Here is an 18,484-nt window from a genome sequence, read left to right on the forward strand (position 1 = left end):
TGCTAGACAGAGACTATGAGACACATGTTGGGCAGCATAAGCATAAATTTATCTTCTCTACTGCCAGGCTATAGCAGCTAAATTGCACTGTGTCCTCTCCACACAAGATACCACAGCATATCCCAAACAAGGTTTTACTTTGTAAGTGGGTATGGAGGATGGCACCTAAGAATGGCCTTCTGACATATTGTCAGAATTCAAGAAGGCCAACAAGGTGCGTAAAGAGGCACAAAAGAACAGTTAATAACTCTTCACTCTCACAAAGTATGCTTCTAAAGGAAGAAAGTGCAACCTCCTGACTTCCCACAGGCCTCTCCATAATTTGCATGCCCAACCTTTCCAGGGTTTTAATTTCTCCTTTGCATTAGTACTATCCCTAAAAACTAACACTCAACTTTTAAGACCTTGCTTGTTTCAAGAAGATATAGCTGACAGCTGTAACAAAAGACAGTAAAAAATACCTCCTGACTAACATAATTTTACTTTTTAGCACAGACACAGACCAACTTTGGGAGAAGCCATCTTTAAACCAGGACTGAGAAAAGGATGTAGAGCTATGACAAGGTTACCTATTAAGGGACCCTTAAGTATGGCTTATTTCTGCAGGTCCTGGAAAAGTGGCTTTCAGACAGGGAACATAAACAATAGTGTCACATACCATAGAGTACTGAGGTATAATACCACTGGCATCCCCATGGTAAATGTACACAGCTCCTATGTAGTTATCCTCCTTAGGCGCTCCAATGGCAACATCTGTAAAACAGCACAGATTTCACAATCCATTCCATTAATCCAGCTTTTCCCTAATTTTAGGATGCAGATTTCCATAGGAAAATAGCTCCCCATGACAAAGATGATCAGCAGCTTATATGAACCTGAGTAGAAGGAACTTGGTTGATTTAATTAAGAGCACAAGTTAAGATAAACCTTAAAAATATAGAAACCCAGATGAATTTGTACACATATGTACGTTTCACAGAATCAGATGTTGTGCCTAATTGGAAACATGTTCTGCTATAAAAATGTGTTTATCAACCAGCAACTATACTCAAAAAAGTGAATTTAGAATCCTTTCATAACCAAATCTTCAACCTATAAGAAGATCAGCTTTGTGAACCAAGACAAGACTGGAGAAATATTTACTGTAGCAGTACATTACGACTGGTTGAAAATCCAATCACAAAGAAGCAGGGTATATTAAATGGATAGGAAAGAATTAAAAATCTACTTCTAAGAGTGAATTTTCAAATTACAATTGATCCAATTTAACTGCAAACTCCTACAGAATTTTCAAATTACAATTGATCCAATTTAACTGCAAACTCCTACAGAANGAATTTTCAAATTACAATTGATCCAATTTAACTGCAAACTCCTACAGAATTTTCAAATTACAATTGATCCAATTTAACTGCAAACTCCTACAGAAAGCACGATCCCACCTCCCATTCTCCTCTCCTACTTGGATCTAGTGACTGTGCTATCTGCTAAAATTAAGCTTTTCACAATTGCTTTGTACCCACTGATGGAGCGGACTAATTCAACTCCCTCTGCAGTCTCACCATTACCATGATTGACTATGAATATTAGCAAGAACACACAAGCATGTCCAGATGCAGAGGAAGAGCATGTTCATGATTTGTGAGGGCAACCTGCAATGAGGCTGGGTTAGGCTTAATGGGATACTGTGTCCTGAGTGGCCTGGAAGAAATAGATCCAGGCACACACTAAGTTAGCCTTTGTTTAGAAGCCCTTAATCTGCACTTCCAGAAACCAGGGCAGAAAAAGAGCATCGATGTTTTGTTCTCACCTACTACTCTCACAGCATGGGGTCTCACACTGAGAATCCTGAGAACAGAGCAGAGGGAGAACAAAGCGAAAGAGAGAAATTAATAGATTATGTGCTATCAGGAGTGACGAGCAACATCTGAATTACACTTCTTGATAAGAAATGAGATTATGTCAATGAAATCAGAAAGACTTGGAACATAGGGAAATGGGCAAGAAGAAAGAAGTCAGATATAGACTAGTCAGATATTCTGATTTGTTCAGGGTGAGATTATCTAAAGCCTTTTATAAGACATACAGGAAGAAGAAAATTCAACAGCAAAGGAGAGCAAAGCAATGTTAATGTGACCTGCACAGACAAACTAAACCAACATCAAGGCCAGTCAGCTACAAAATGCTTCAGCACACAAATCCTACAGAAGCAGATCTATCCTTAGGTTGAACCCAGATGCTAGTCAGGCCTGGAAAAGCAATGCATGCCATGCAAGACTGACAGTGTCACCAGCGTTGCTCACACTTACGGAGAAAGGGCCACGGAGGAAGTTGCACTGACCTGGGAAGCCATCGTCATCAATATCGCCAAGGGCAGCCATGCTCTCCCCAAAGTGTGCATTATAGGCACCATCACCACCCAGGGTGAGCTGTTCTTCCAGCACTCCCTAGCAAGCAAGAAATAAAACAGGGTCAAGGAAATGGTGGAAGCCCTGGATGAGCTAAGCCTTCCCCATGGAAGCTGCCTATGTGCTGTGGGAATTACCTGGGGCAGAGCTGCAGCCTGCCTCTTGCTTTCATTGCAATGAGATTACTCAGGCTCTAGAAACCAAATTTACTTGTGTTTTAAACGTTCTGGATTTTAGTTTTACAGGGGGAAGAGAAGACAAAGGACTGCATGACTAAACCAAATACTAAATTAACTAAACAGTAACTCAGAGATGTAATTACATGCAGTCACAGGGATTGGTGAATCATGAAAGTTTACAGATGCCTAAAACATAACTGCCCAGAGTTTGCTCTACTGGCAGGTTACATCCAAGGACCAAAATCCTCAGTCCAAGTTTATTCAGCTAAACTCCAGCAAGCTGAGGAATATTTTTCCCTAAGCAAAGAACATTTGATAATTGGATTTGAAACCATTTTAAGTACAGGACAGAAGGATTAAAGCAAAGTCCTCCAAAAGCCTCCTTAAATTAAGAATAAGGAAATGTATTTAATGAAATAGAGACTGAGAGAAGTTGAAAATTAAGTAGCTTTGTACTACTATGCTGTGAGAAGCCTTATATGGCATTGGTATTTCTTGCCCACCCACCTTTTGGTCAGTTATTCAAGTTTTATTTTCTTGCAGTCTTCTCTTCAGAGGAAAGGAACATTTCCCCAGGAAAAAAAAATTTAGTTACACAGTCTAAGTCTGTACCCACCTCAGGGTTGTTTTGGTTTTGTTTCCTTTGTGAATGAGAACAAGCTACCCTCTGGAACATGTACTAAAGTCTTTTACTTAGCTGCAAGGCGTTGCTGACTTTAAGAAAATCCCACATAATGAAATAGAAACACAACAGAGAGAAGACAGGCAGGCCTATGTGTGTGACTGCATTCTTTGCAGTTCTCACAGCAAAGGCCAAAATACAAGCATTTTAAATGTAGCATCACTATGCATGCTTGTTTTATAGTACGGTTTTCACTGATCCTCTGCAACAACCTCTTAAGCAATCGTGCTTGCAGAATGAAACTGATGCCATGATGATTTTTTGCCTTTTCTTCTAAATATCTTTTATGTCTCCTCAGTGCTCTTAACATACATACTTGCAATTCCTGAAGTCCAATAACTTAGCATAGTCCTAATATTATGTTAGGGCAGGAGACCAAACATCCCAGAGGCCTCACAGCTGGAGGCCAGAAAGCTCTACACCATCTTAAGAAAGCAAGGTCCTCTTTAAAATACATCCTGTAAATTAAGCTTAGGCCCATCCAGGGGGGAATTCTTCAGGGTGAGTGATGATTGGTGATAGGGTGATGATATCACACTATTCATTCAAGCCTCTCATTGGGGCATCCTTGTTAGATATGCTGATTTGTAAGGATTGTAAATTGTACACACGATCTATCAGGTGTGTGCATGGCAGCGCATCCCACCTTGGCAAAGTGGTGCACCATAAAGATCCTTATTAAATACTGAGATAAAAACCCTTTATCCCTTAATCGTGTCTTGCTCTTAATTTTTAGGACCAAGCAAAAGGCATCAAAATAAAGTTTAAAATGTCCACTGCCCAAAAAAAGCTCACAATCCTGCAAGCCATTGCTTGTGCAACTAATTGTAACGCTCCCAGCACTGGAGTATAAGCAACTCACACTAGCTTCTTGACTATTCTATAGAAGATAAACATTAACTTATGTATACTCTCACTGTGAGCAGGAAATGCTGGCTATCTTTTTGGCATTCTGGACCCTATCCTGAGGACCCAACAGCAACACTGCAACATAAAAGGTGGAATCTCTTGTGGAAAAAGCTGAAAAAGTAAAGCTCAATTATAAGAGCAGTAATAAAAAATAAAATAACAGCAAAAATTAAGGAGACTTCTCAAGTCTCCTAAATCCTAGGACTTCTGGTGAATTTGAAGTCTAGAATAAATAAACTCCAAGTTCACTAAATACAAGCCAATTTAATTTTAGTCCATATCAGCTGTTCCTTTAAGACAGCAGCTTTAGGACCTGAATATTAAATATTTAATAGTATGTAAAAAACCATCATTTTCCTATAAATAAAATATAAGAATGGGCTTGGTTAGCCAATGCAACAAAGTTCAGGCTTTTCCAAAACCTGTTGTTAGGTCATGTGAAATCCAACACTACCAGCTGATAACTTCCCCTAAAATCTCTATATGGGGTATAATGTAAAACTAACACAAATTCAATCTCTGCCTTCTCTCCTCTTCCTCAATCCTCAAACATTTGTGTTTTAAATTGTGTTTTAGGTTTTAGTGACCACCCAAAAGACAATGGAAACTCAGTCAAAGCTGCTGACTCTTACTTGGTTTTGGCATCAAATCCACATAAAACCACAAATGCCACCAAGTTTCAACATACAACCAGTCACTTTCTCAGATCTCCTTGAAAGATTTACAGGTCTGTCATGAATATGGGCAGGCATCTGGCAAACTATGATACCAGATGAGCCTTCCTGTGACCTCATGCTTTGCTAGAGCAAAGCCCCCACTCATTTGAGACACTGAGTTTCACCATGCAGTGCTGGAAGGACATAAGCACTACCTTGCCAGGGACCCACATCCTCATCCCTTACCAAGTCAACTCCTGTACATACTCACATTTCCTCTGTTGATGTAGACTGTGACTTGACCCTCATCTCTGACCTCAGAAAACATAGGTGCTCCAACCAGCAGGTCTGACAACCCATCAGAATTCAGGTCAACTGCACATAAGGAGGAGCCAAAGTAAGAGCCCATCTGTAACCAAGTTGAGTCACAACAAAGCATTCAGTATCTGCCCACACACAGAAGGAAATCATATAAGCGTGGTTTTTGTTTCATCTGGTTATTCTTTTAATTTCACAAGATGACTTGCTGCTTTATCACTCACAAGCACTCCTGGAGAGAAAGCTTTAAGAATAATTCTGGCAGAAATTAAAACACTTTACTGTAACAATGCATCAAGCCTGGATGTTGATGTTAAAACAGAATAGAAGTTATACTCTGAGACATACTTAAAGTGAGACACTTTAAGAGCTTTCTTAGACTAGCTTTTGCTTGTCAAAGGCTTAAAACTAGGAAGGGGTGAAATGAGTTTCCCAAGCAGACCTGGACAGTGATTATTTGTGCCCAGTGCCAAACTTCCTTGAAGTTGGGTACCACAGATGATCTGGCGACACCTTACAGAAATAATGAAAGAAAAAAAGAAAAATAGGAAAAGGCCATGAAAATAGGTATCTAAAACTACAAGTTGATTGAACTTCCTCTGTTCTATTTGTATTTATTTGCATCAATCACTGTCAAACGGCGTACTGGTTGTCGGTCTTAATCATTGCCTTTCCTCTCATGTACAGGCAGGTAAGTTGATACAGAAACAAAGACTTGCAGTAAAAGCTTCTCAGTTGATACAGAACAAATGTTCTGTAACCCACTTTCAATCTCCACTAATTATTGCTCGATAATCTTAATTGCTTAAAATAAAGAAATACAATAATTTCACTTTTTTTTATGTGGGTGAACATTGAAGACTATTTCCCAACTGGCACCCACACTATAAATTTCAAAACACATTTAAGCACAAGAAGGAAACCAAAAGCAAGAATGATATTTGACCCTTATTTCCTTCACTTCTGCTAAGGTAACACAAGACATACTCTTTGAAACCAACTACAAACCATAGCCTCAAAATTAAAAGCTGATTCAGCAGGAAACAGGGAAAGATACCACTTCATATTTGAAATAGAGTGATGTTTCCTACAAAGTAGAAAAAACTGATGTTAAAGAAATAATTATTTATGTTCTTGAATGCTTTTACATTCCTCACAGCAGATCTCTAACTTACAGTCTTCTGTGCCTGTAAGTTAACATGCATTAACCAAAAGTATTGGGCATGCTAGAAGATGGGCAGCAGCAACTCTATTCTATGCAGCCTGTAAGATGTAACAGTTTCTAAATATATAATGCAATGGTGATTGAAGAATAGCATTTCAGTTTGTTAATGCAGATCTTTGTGATTGTGTGGGTTTAAAGTCAGACCTCAAATATGATTTGATTCCAGTTATTTTGTAGCTTAAGTTCCCCTGTAGATTTTTTGTTTATTTTTTTACTCCACAAAGGTTTTAAAAGAAATTTCTCATGGGTAAATTTCTCATGGGTAAGGAACAAAAGTTATGAAAAGCATTTTATTATGTATTCAGGCAGTTTTCAGGAAAAAGCTATTATTTACTTAACTGCAACATGGTATGTCTGTAGCATGGGTGAGTTCACAGCGCTCAGGGAAGAACCTGAAGTTTGCACACTTGACGTTTGTAACAAGGTATTGAATTTTCCTTTTTCTTGTCTGCATTTGATTTCCTACTTCAGCCTCCACTAATAAGAAAGGAAGGAAGAAACTGGCCTGCTGTTCACATCTGTCTACCAAGAATGTCAGAACAATGAACTTTCACACCACTGGGGAGGATGCAGCATTTTGTGAAAGCTCACTTCCAAGCAGTGCTCATTGCTGAGCAGGTCTGCTTTTGCTTCTACCAAACAAAACAAAAATAAACAAACAAACAGAAAAGGTGATTTAGTACAGCCTTCTTTTAAAATAAAATTCTCATTTGTATTTTAGAGAATTTGTAGAAGAAGATGCTAATGAAAAAGAACCCCAGAAGTACTTGAATGATGTAAATACTTGATTAGTTAAGTTACAATTCAATTGAAAAGGGAAAGGTTTTGGCTAAGACCTGGAAACTTCCTGATGGCTTTGTTTATTAGGTTGAGGAATAGTCAGGAGCACATCCTCAGGGACATTTAAAACTCGACAGGGAAAGAAATTAACAGGAAGCAATCAAATACAGGAGATGCCCTGGATGAACTGGGAGGTCTTTTCCTTTCAAGATGTCTGTAATTCTGCCAGTGCAGAGAAAGTAAAATTTTGGAGGAGGCCCTAAAATACAAGTCACACTACCCACCTACACATTCTTGTAGTTTATTTCATTAGATTTATTTTATTAAGTTCAGTAAATTAACATCCCTATTCCAGGCAAGTTTTTAAATACTGCAACTGTGTCTTGCTGGGGAAAAAAAAAAACAAGATATAGTAACACTCTGAACCTGAGGATACAGGCAAACACTTTGGGTCTTCCTGAGAGTAGCAGTCTTACCAGAGCCAAAAGCCTCCAGAAACCCTTTTTTTTATTATTATTTCTTCTCCTTCCAGAAGAACAGGAGACTCCAGATAAGAGGAATCGTTTCATCACTGAGTTACACCCAAATGAAACATTTTTGCTGTTACCTATTGCTCCACATACTGTTGATTTTGTTTCTTCCGCAACACAGCTCCAGTAAGCCCCCAAATGAAGAACACACACTGTTCCTCATTCAAACACAACACCACACTAGGGAAGCTAGATCTCACTAGCATTCACTTAATTTCATGGAGGGAGAGGGCAGCTCAGCTTTAAGACATCAGTGTCAAGAACAGAACTCAAGACTGCTTTATAGTGGGAAGGGGGAAATCATCATCTGTCAATGCAATGAAACTGTTCCTCCACGAAACAGTGTAACTGCAATATTCCCCTTGTCACAGCACAGGAAAACAGATTGGAGCTTTGCCAATTAAGCTAAGCCCCAGGTTACACACATCTCCCAGTAACATCTACTAAGGGGAAATCTCTGCATCTAGGCTTACCTGGTGCCCCATGTCCCACATCTCAGAGTTACTGCTACAGTCACATAAAACGAAAGAGAACCACTACTACAATTTCCAGCAAGACCTTTCATTTCAGTCACATGGGCATTGAGCAGACATTGTAGTCATGACTGCTACAGAAGAAATGGCATACAGCTTATCTGTAAAACAGGTTCAGCTCTTCTGGGAGGATAAGAAGAAACAGGGTTTGCTGGACAAACTATGAAGGAGTGGAATGAAAATGATGCTCCAGGATGACTCTGCCATTATTTCCCCCCCTCTACCTCTTAATAGAAAACACACATATATAAATGCTCACCTTTTTTCCTGAAGCCTGAAAAATCTTTATTAGAGAGCCTGACTGTCTGTCCGTTCTGAAAATATAAACCTGAAAGGTGAAAAAGGAAAAAAAGTTAACCAATACTAACTATGAAGCACTTGTGCTTTCTAAATAATATCTAAATCAGGATCATGGCTATTGCCAGGATCCAACTTCATGACCACTTTACTGGTCAGTCTTATTTTAAAAGATGACACAGAGTTCTCCACTGTCCTGAAAAATCACAGGCTTGTCCTAAGAAACACTTTAATGTCATCTTGTTGCCTACTTTTTTTGGTACACCTATGTATGTGCACATGTGTGCATTTAAAAGCACCTAGCCAAACAACTTCCCAACTCTCAAACAAGTGGCATCTGGAGACTGTCTGGAAATAAGTAGGGCAAAAGACTGAGAATGCATAAGCCTGCTCCCCTTCCCTCATCTAGCATTCCCTTATCAAGAAAATGTGCCTGCACGTACTGCACTGCAAACTTCATGATGCTTTAGCAACAGTCAGAGTAGAAATCCCAACCTGACCACCCACAACATTTCCACTCTTTCTGTCTGGAATAATTTTGAAATCAGAAAACTATTCAAACACAGCCTACTCATTTCCACAGGAGAAACCGTTTAATCTGGAATCCTCAGGGATAAAAGTATTGATTATACACATTCAAGAACACATTTTGTACCAAAATTGAAGATGTAAACTGCATAGCTTATAGAAAGGGATTCCCTTCAACAGAAAGGCTGGCTCAGTCAGTCTTTGAGACTCCTGTGGCATTTGACAGGCTCCCTCCAAGCAGGTGCTCACATAGTTTGTAGGACAGAGGATCCCTTACTTCCAAGGCCATGTGGCAGAGCCAAGCACTGGACATAGTTGAATGTGTGGTGAGTTATTTTTTGAGTTATTACAGGTGGTGAGACAGAGTTCAAAGCTGCTTTCAGTCAAGAACACAGCACAGGTTTACTGTGGACAACTGCCCTATATACACAGGACTCCCTAGCTTTTGCAGTGGCATGTTTAGCAGCAGCAGCATGTTGTCAGGTGTCTCAACTCTAAACCCAGTCTTAAACAATGACACTTTTTGTGACTTTGGAGAAATGACCCAGTCTCATTAAGCATTTTGGCTTTAACTTAAGTGAAAGGTGTGACAATGCTAATCACTTTCTATCAGAGAAATGGAAAAGATCATCTTATTAGAGTGTTTGGAAAGCACAACAGGACTGCTCAATGTAATGTTCTGTACTCGGCACTTCTTACCAACACTTTGCCATGTGCTCCTGCTACCTGCATCCCATACCAAGGGAGAATAACATCAGCTTTTGTGACTAGAGCAATAGTCTTTAAACTACAGAGCCAATCTCTTTCTTGTGGATCTCTTGCTAGCGGCTGTGTCTCCCCACCCTCCTCCCTTTAGAGAAATTAAATTTGTTCACAGAAAAAACAGCTTGGAAGTAAGGTGCACTGCAGAAGCTGTAACAGAACACCTGAGATAAAGAAACTATGTCTTTCTCATGCACACATCCCCTCAGCAGCAGCTGTGATGCTACTATATCCTGTATGTCCTAGTCATGCCAGATCAGGTATAAGCAGCAAGTTCATTCCCTACTTTTATCCCATTTTCCCCACTTACACTCCTACCCCAAGGACATAGTTACTATCAAAAATAATCTGCCTAAACAGGATAGTGGTAGTGAAGACTTCTCACTGCTTGTTATGATTCAGTTACAACTCATGTCACTATAGAGCATGAAAGGGAGGAAGATGGAAGGGGGCTGCAGGACATCTCTATTCAAGCAAGTAGTGACAGCAGGTCCCAAAAGGATTGTGTTTTGAAAAGACAAAATGCAGATCCTTTACATTCCTTCCCTCCATTCTCTCTGCTCCCACTTTTTCCACCTTTGATCTAGAAGATTATAAGAGGTCACCCTCAACCAGTTTCTCCAACAGCACATGGATACTCAACACAGAAGAGCCAGGCTTGCCTAACTCACTAGCCATTTCCATCTTGCCATTCACTTGTTTACATTTTTGGGACATTGAACCTACATATGCCTACAGGAAGATCTTTTAAGTTTCCTTCCTTCTTAAGAGACTATCACCGAGATTTCTAAGTACAGCTATCAAAAACCCAGACTCTAATACACTAAACATCAATGTATTATGAAGTTTATAAAAAAAGTGGCATCAAATCACCTAATCTCATTCTCTTAGAGACATCTTGAAGTAAATACTGAAATAGTCAACTGTGTGAATAAAAGAAGCAGAAGACAATTTCTCTTTTACATTTTACAGTATTTACATTTCTAGCAAAGTTTTAAGGAACATCTAAATGTCACAAATCCTAAACAAAAGCAGTGTGGAAGATCTGGTCTGTCTCTCATTAAAATGGGCATTGTAAAGATTGGGTGGGAAAGAGAGGGAAGAGGGAAGAAGGGTGCAAGGCATCAGGAGGGACAGGTTGAGAAAATTTGACAACTTCACCAAACTACCTCACCTCTCCCCTGCTCAATGTTCAAAACTACCCTGCAGACAAAAAAACCCTCTTGACTACTCATAAATGTTAGAACCACATCAGTATTGCTTTTCATGCACTGTTGCATCCAACCACACTACTGTTTGATAAAGAACCACACCTTTCCGATGCCTCCATCCTGGGGAGCTCCTCCTACAATGTCAGTGGTAGTCGGCTGAGAGAAATGACCTGCTGTCACTGCATAGCCTGAGTGGTAAAGGAAATCAATCAATCAATCAATCAAATAAATAATCAACCATGACAGCCTGAGAAAGAGACCAGCCAGACAGAACAGGCTTCACTGCTCCTGGGCTGCACTTAAGAGTTCAACAACCCTTCTGCTTGGGATGCACCAATATTCTGTTCGAAAGTTCATGGGGATGGGAAGTGAGAGTGCACCCTCCAGTACCCTTCCAAAAGCTGAGAGAAGAAAGCCATGTGAGTGGAGATGACCAAGGGACACGAGGAGCTCATACTGGGAGCAGTTTGCCAACTGCAAGTCAAGAGAGGGAAGCAGTAAAACAGGAAAAAACATAAACAGAGAAAAGCAATCATATGACCACAGAGAAAGTACCATGTCCAAGAGCAACAGTCCCACTTGGATCAGACAAAAGTGTCCTCCTTTGGCTAAAATCACTGCCCAGGAAAGCTTGGAAAATCATGTTCCTTTTTGGTCGAGGGAAACAGAAGAGGATAGCAGGCAAAGAGGTCAAAAAAGTCAATAGCTTAAAAAGACTTTTGCCTAGCCAAGAAGAAAAATGGGATGATACATCGAAGAAAAAAAGTGTGCATTTGAAAGAAAAAGATCAAAGACTCCTTTTTATTTGATACATTAATATATAATAACTAAGGTTGAGTAGAGTAGCTTTCATTCTAAAGCTCTTTTGTATTTGCTCTTTTGCTACGAATTATGAGGCTCTAATCAACATGACAAACCCCATAATTCAAGTTTATCAGTGGCAAAACAATTTGTGTCTGTAAACAGGTAAACATTTACTCTTCATTTATCTATCACCAAGCAGTATCTCCAAAATGATGGGTTTTTTAAATATTAAAGGTTAAGAGGAAAATGAGAGGTCAGTGCAAGACTTTAGCCAAACTGTATCAAACTGCTGAAATGCCTTCTAGGTCTGAACAGTCTCAAGCACTTCAGATTAGGTGGAAGCCTTTAAATTTAGCATTTTAGGGACATTACCTGGTTTTTGAGCAAGTAAAACCAATTGAGTTAAAGATGTACCTAAAACCAAACCTTTCACACCTTCCTTCAGTTGCCAATGACATATTTAGATAGTGTTATTCTAGCTGAAAAAAATGCATCTGCAATACAAATTCTGTAGTCAGCTGTTGTACCCATTTTGAAAACGCATGTAAGTAGACGTGGTTTAACTGGTGACTAATAACTTGCCCATTACAGGGCAAAGGCAGGAAAGTTAAGAAGCCCACCAGAATCCAATGTGCTATTCAGTTAAAATGCCTCTTCTATATTAGTAAAAAAAAAAAAAAAAATTACAGCAAAGAAGGGGGGGAGGGTGTTAGAACAAGGAGAGAAAAACTGAGTATTTTGAATGCTTCTTTGCTTCCAGATAAGTATCACTTTAATTCAAATACTCTTCCTTTTGGACTTTTTATAAAAATACTCTTCATCACCATAAAAAAAAAAAAGAAAAAAAACAGTATCAACTTCATAGCATCAAAGCCTTGAAATATTGTTGGGCACTTTCCTATTCACAGTGAGCACTGGAGAGCTGCTTACCAAGGTATGTGTACCTCCTGGCTATCACAGCATCATCATTCAGCTTGTAATATGTGTTGTCAGTGAGATTCAGTACTTTGACAGTTCCTGTCCAATAATAAGATCCTGGTGCCCCCATGATGACCAATTCCTACAACAGGAAAAAACAGAAGTGTGTTGGGAAAAGGGTAGGAGGAAAAAATAACAATCAAAACTTTCCACATTAATGGAGAAGGGACAGGATATTTACTTAAAACACCAATAAGTCCATCTGTAAAAACCTCCCCTCTGTGTGAATTTGGACAGTGTCCTTCCTTACTCCCAAACAAGGAGGTCGCTGCATATACAACACACTTTTATGCTCCACTTCTGCTCAGCTCTTCTGCTGCAACAGAAGACTTTCCTCAACCTTACTAACCATCAAGCTTATCCCTGCTAACATAGTTCTCAAAAAAATCTCTCCATTTGCTGCCTTTCCCAAACATCCTTCAGAAGACCCAGGGACAGCAGTACTCCAGCCCACCCAGAACCCATCACTCAAGACCAGATGCTGAGTGCTGGCTGACATGCTATACTAACCAAACATGATGGAAACAGCATAAAGGATTTTGATTTTACAACTATGAAGCTAAACAGCTGCCATGCACTCAGCAAGCAGGATGTGTATTATGTCCTAGGTGGAACATTTTGCCCAGCTCTGTTATCAGATACACTCTGGTCTTTGAGAGACAACCTGTCTTTAGAGTCATCATAGAATCATAAAGTGGCTTGGAATCATTACAGACAACTGGAGTCACTGAGCATTTTAAAAGACCATAGAAATCAGGCACAGCTTGATCCAACATTCAAAGGCATAGATGGTCATAGATAATCTTTTTGAGTTAAAATCCAAGGTACTTTTACATTCAAGAGAAATTCACAAAACATTGTCCCAAACCATCCAGCATCCTTGCTCCTGGATGTGGTTTTAAATACCTCCAGCAATGGACTAAATTAAGCCTGAGGAGATTAAGCTCAGGAAGTTCTCCATCCCCCAAAAAGACATATGAACAGCTGCTTTCCTCATATCTCCATTCAATGCAAAGTCATGGGTGGACCCCATCCTTGTGGGAAATTGTCATTATATCCAAGTCCTCTTCAGGTGACCAGCTCCATTTGGGGGGAGATGTAAAACAAGGAATTCTCCTAATAAAACTATAGGGACAGGACTGCAAAACCAACCAAAGAGCAGGATGTGCATATAAATAGCTTTTTCCTCATTATGGGCCATACCTGTCAGGTCACATACTGACAGGAACAACTACAATCCACAGCACTGAATATATGATAGAGGACTGCCTGTTTGACCCAAAAAGCCACTTATCTGCATTTTCTGCTGCCATCAGGCTGAAGTGATAAAAGTTCAAAGGTATCTTTTGAACTAGGGTAGCAAAGGAGAATTTAAGCCTGGGAACAGAAACAGGCTTGGGAGAGCTGGCAAGTCAGGAAACAGCTGCTGCTGGCTGAACATCCAGTTATCAGACGTGCCTTTGTGGCAACATTTCCTGCCATCCCAGTTTACTGAAATGGCAGAAGGCAATTTCTGAAAGAGGAAACCTTTATTCTAGTTGTATCAGTCTGGACAATACATTCTGTAGATCAGTACATATATGTAATTAGGAGTGGGTATGTGTTCGTAAAAATTTTTAAATAAAATCAAAACAAACAAGCAAAAAAGCCACAACCCAGAAACACTAACAAAAAAAAATAATCCATGCATGAGGGAACAAATTAATTCTTGACAAAACTGAAACATGGCTGATAGACTTCTGTCCAGGAAAAGTATTAGTATTTAGAATTATTATATAAACTATTTAGAACTGTGGTGCGTATATTCTACCACACTATTTTTTCTCCATATTTCTGCAACAAAGAACTGTAGCAGAACTGAAAAAGTGTTTATCTTCTGTATGTATGTGTATATATGTGCATTATATTCGTGCACATGTACACATACAAAAACAAAATTATTCAGGAGACTGTTTTACAATCACCTGCAGTAAAGAGCTAATGACAGAAATAAATACCTCCATGCAAGTTTTGGGATGTACATAATATGGCTATTCCCTGGAGACATTTCCAGAGTCAATTCACTTATACTTGTCCACAGACCTTGAGAGACACATACACTTATGCATGAACCACTGCGCAGTCACTGTGCAAGAAACAGACACTTGGGAAACTGGACAAGGCAGGAGGGTGTTTGCTGGCAGAAAGAGACCATTCTCAGTGCTCAACCCACTGTCCAAGCCATGCTTGGGAATCTCCTCCTGGGGCATGCAACAGGAGTGCCACTTACCAACCCCAACCCTTCCATGCACGTGCCCCAGCTCACCTCAGTGAAGAAGCCTGCGATCCCTGCCTGGCATGAACCATGCTCCTCCCCATACTTCTTCTTGTACTCTGGATGGAAGAAGGGAAGAAAACAAACTGTGGTCATCCCTGGCACAGCACACATGCTTCACCTGAGCCACCTGCATTGCTACTCACACAGCCTGGAGAGACACCAGCATGCAAGGCTCCTGGGTTTTATCAGTGGATCAGCCACTAACGTGCACCATGCAGCACACTCACCCACATCAGGGAGTATCGCAAGGAGCCAGCTGGGGAGAGAGGCCAAAGTGCTCCTACAGAGATGCTAAACAAGCAGTACCACAGTAGCATGAAGAGAGCAGCAGCACTGCTCCAGTAAATGTGCATTAGAAGAGGCTTCCATCTGTGGCAGATCACCACAGCTGGGAAGAGGGGAGCAAAAAGTGACGCACATGCCTGTGTGCTATGGACTCTGCACTAGGAAGTTTAGCTCTCAGGCCCATTACTACCTCAGAGAAATAAAGTCATCTTCCCCTACAATGACAGTCACCAAAGTCCCCAGAAACATTTCTGGTGAGGGTGCTTCAGGACACAAGCTCCAGGAAGAAGACAGTAACTAAGGAAAAGCCATGTGCTTCTACATGATCAGACAACAGTCTCATTTGCACAATGTTTAGATCTGCTGCTTTTCATGGCCACGGTCTCAGAGCTCCCCGTTCAGAGGGAACCCAACCAGCACTCTACACCTTTTGTTTATGGATTTTACATAGCAGTCATTTGCCCTGTTAAACTGGAGGAATTTTTACTGTATCTTTTTGATGATGAAGAAAAAAATATTTCTAGGAACACATTAAGTTCAGGGTGGGGAGCAGGAAAAAGAGGAAAAAAAGAAGATCACTTTCCACCCTGCCCTAATTCAAGTATTTTCATCTTGGAAGTATTTGAAACTTACAGCTGGATCAGAGCCTTTGCATTTTTTTTCCAGAGTATTATTTTCAAATATCTACCAAACTATCACTACTTCCTGCATATTACAGTAATTCATGTTCAAAAACAATTTACCATATGACCTGATAATTGTGATTTTTTTTTTTAATTTTAAGCCCCATTAACTCATTGCTAAATGATAAAAAATACCATTAAATCAATGAGCAAACTGCCTCTGGAACCAAGCAAGTTCCTTTGGAGTTGCATTTTGTCTTATTGAAGATCAGAAAGAATTAACTGTAAAAACTACCGCCTTCTTTCAAAATATTTTATGAAGACATATGTGTACACACACACACACCATTCTCTTTTGTATTACATATAGTCTCTTCCTAACATCATAGAGGTGTTGAGAATTTCAGACATTTGTGGAGGTCATACCAGTTGCACAGAGGTTCAGTTGGAGAGACCATGCAGAATAGAGACTCGATACAGTCCAAATGCCCAATATCCTTGGCCAAGGCAGGGTCCAGCCAAAGCAGATATGCATGCCAGCAGATCAGAAGCACAGCTGGGTATCCTAGTGGCAATGCATGACAATTCCACTGAGAACTGAAGCCCATATTAGCCCATAGCTATTCAACAAGTGTTGGGGTTCTGTATTGTTAACTCTCCATATACAGATTCCCCAGGCAGTATTTGCCTGGGGAAAAATAATTCTTTATCAATGTGAACTTTTTTTTATTATTAAGAGAGCCAAGGAGAAGAGATTCCCCCCTCCAGCATTTCCTGAAAAATAATTCCATACATATCCTAAAAGTCCTGCATTTGCTATAGCAGGATCCCCATCCTTGCATGATGCAACGAGGAAGGTCAAAGCCTATTTGGAATTAAATCTGGTGAAGGATATCAAGGCTAACAAGAAGGGCTTCTTCAGATACATCAGCAACAAAAGGATACTAAGGAAAATGTAGGGCCCACTGCTGAATGGAAACAGGGACCCCTTGCAACAGAAACTGCAGAGAAGGCTGAAATACTGAATGGCTTCTTTGGCTGCCTGTTTTGAAGTCTGGGGTGATATTTGCTTTCTTACTGTCTTCAGGCTCTCTTTGCTTCAGTCTTCATTGCCAAGACCATGATATCTCACAAGTGGAAATAAACAGAGGCCCAAACACCTCAGACATTGGGGCTGTTTGAGAAATTAAAGCTCGAGTGACACAGAAGAGAGATCAGCACACCACATTTCAAGCGGAATCAGGACAGATGTAGTCCTCCCCATAGAGTCAGCAGTCCAGTACATACACTGGGCTCCTGGATTTCCACCTAACCCTTTCAGCACAAAACTACCCCTCTTTGTCTGCTCTCCTAACTCCCATCTGCAGTGATGTACACCTGCCTCCACACTCAAGGTAGATTCCTTTTCACCCATGCACCTGTGGCCAAGGGGTGCCACCCATCCTTGCATCAGACTTCTGTCTGGTCCCTAGAGCAGACTGCCTCTCCCAAGCTATGGATGAGCCCAAAAGGGGCAAAAACCAAGACTGCTCCTACTTCACCTCCACTTCAGTGCACAGCAGTGACACCTGTCACTCATACAACATAGCCATCCAGCAAGTAAAGCAACCAACTCAATGGAAATTGTGCAGTTATTGTATCAGCACACAGTTCTTGTACACCTGAATAACAACCTTTGGATGATGTTAGATTCATTTGTTTCCACATAGCTCCAGGCAGTAGCTGCAGTCAAGGACATATTTGTTGTTTCTACACCTCTTTATTCTTTCTTGTCTGCCTGCCGGCTGCTGTGCTTTCCTGATTCCAGAGACTGCAGGCTGTGAAACTACTGCAGCAACAGCTGACAGCAAAGCAGCACTATAAGGATGAGTCTGGAGGAGGTTGCAGCCTGTGCAACTTCAAAGATGTGCCATGAATAATATGCATACAAGAAAAAAGAGAAGATGGTAGTGGTTTGTAGCCAGGATGATCTCAGGTTTCAAGAGAAATGAGATCGAGGAAGGAGTAATTGCATAAAACAACACACAAGCAAGAAGAATAAGCTTTGAAGTGTGACAATTCTGAGGGTAAATGAACCTGAACCTTTTCTTTGAACAAAACTCTCTGCCAGTCTCTAAGCAAATTTCAATGCCATAACAAACTAAGCTACAGAATGCAATAAAATAATCTATCATCCTCAAAAATGTAAACTATCCCATGTGCTGAAAGCTTTTTGTTTCCTATCTTACAGAGTTCCACTACTCTAGGAAGAAACAGTAGTAATCTTTCTGACCTAGCATTGTGATACTGAGTTTCCACCACAAAGCAGGGATGTTTTGATGGCTCACAGAAAACCAAAAGTGGTTTGGACCTATGGGAAAAATTACTTTTTCTTTTGGAGGCAAGGAATATGAGCATGTGCTGACCCCCCCTTACTTACTTACCAAAGGGACCATCAGTCTTCCCCACTTCCACCATCA

General features: G+C 40.3%; 1 protein-coding gene across 2 annotated transcripts in view; it reads right to left on the reverse strand.

Annotated features, from left to right (window-relative positions):
* Positions 1 to 18,484, reverse strand: part of ITGA9 (integrin subunit alpha 9) — a 213,139-nt gene that overhangs the window by 176,180 nt on the left and 18,475 nt on the right. For both annotated transcript variants that reach the window (XM_015619749.3, XM_015619751.3), the window contains exons 5-11: positions 15,106 to 15,173; positions 12,753 to 12,882; positions 11,121 to 11,206; positions 8,480 to 8,548; positions 5,106 to 5,243; positions 2,342 to 2,447; positions 659 to 753 (exon numbers count right to left, since the gene is read on the reverse strand). In XM_015619749.3, the coding sequence (XP_015475235.1) occupies positions 659 to 753; positions 2,342 to 2,447; positions 5,106 to 5,243; positions 8,480 to 8,548; positions 11,121 to 11,206; positions 12,753 to 12,882; positions 15,106 to 15,173 (692 nt within the window). The remainder of the gene's footprint in view (positions 1 to 658; positions 754 to 2,341; positions 2,448 to 5,105; positions 5,244 to 8,479; positions 8,549 to 11,120; positions 11,207 to 12,752; positions 12,883 to 15,105; positions 15,174 to 18,484) is intronic.

This window comes from Parus major, chromosome 2 (genome assembly GCF_001522545.3).
Source record: "Parus major isolate Abel chromosome 2, Parus_major1.1, whole genome shotgun sequence".
In the NCBI taxonomy this organism is placed as follows: domain Eukaryota; kingdom Metazoa; phylum Chordata; class Aves; order Passeriformes; family Paridae; genus Parus; species Parus major.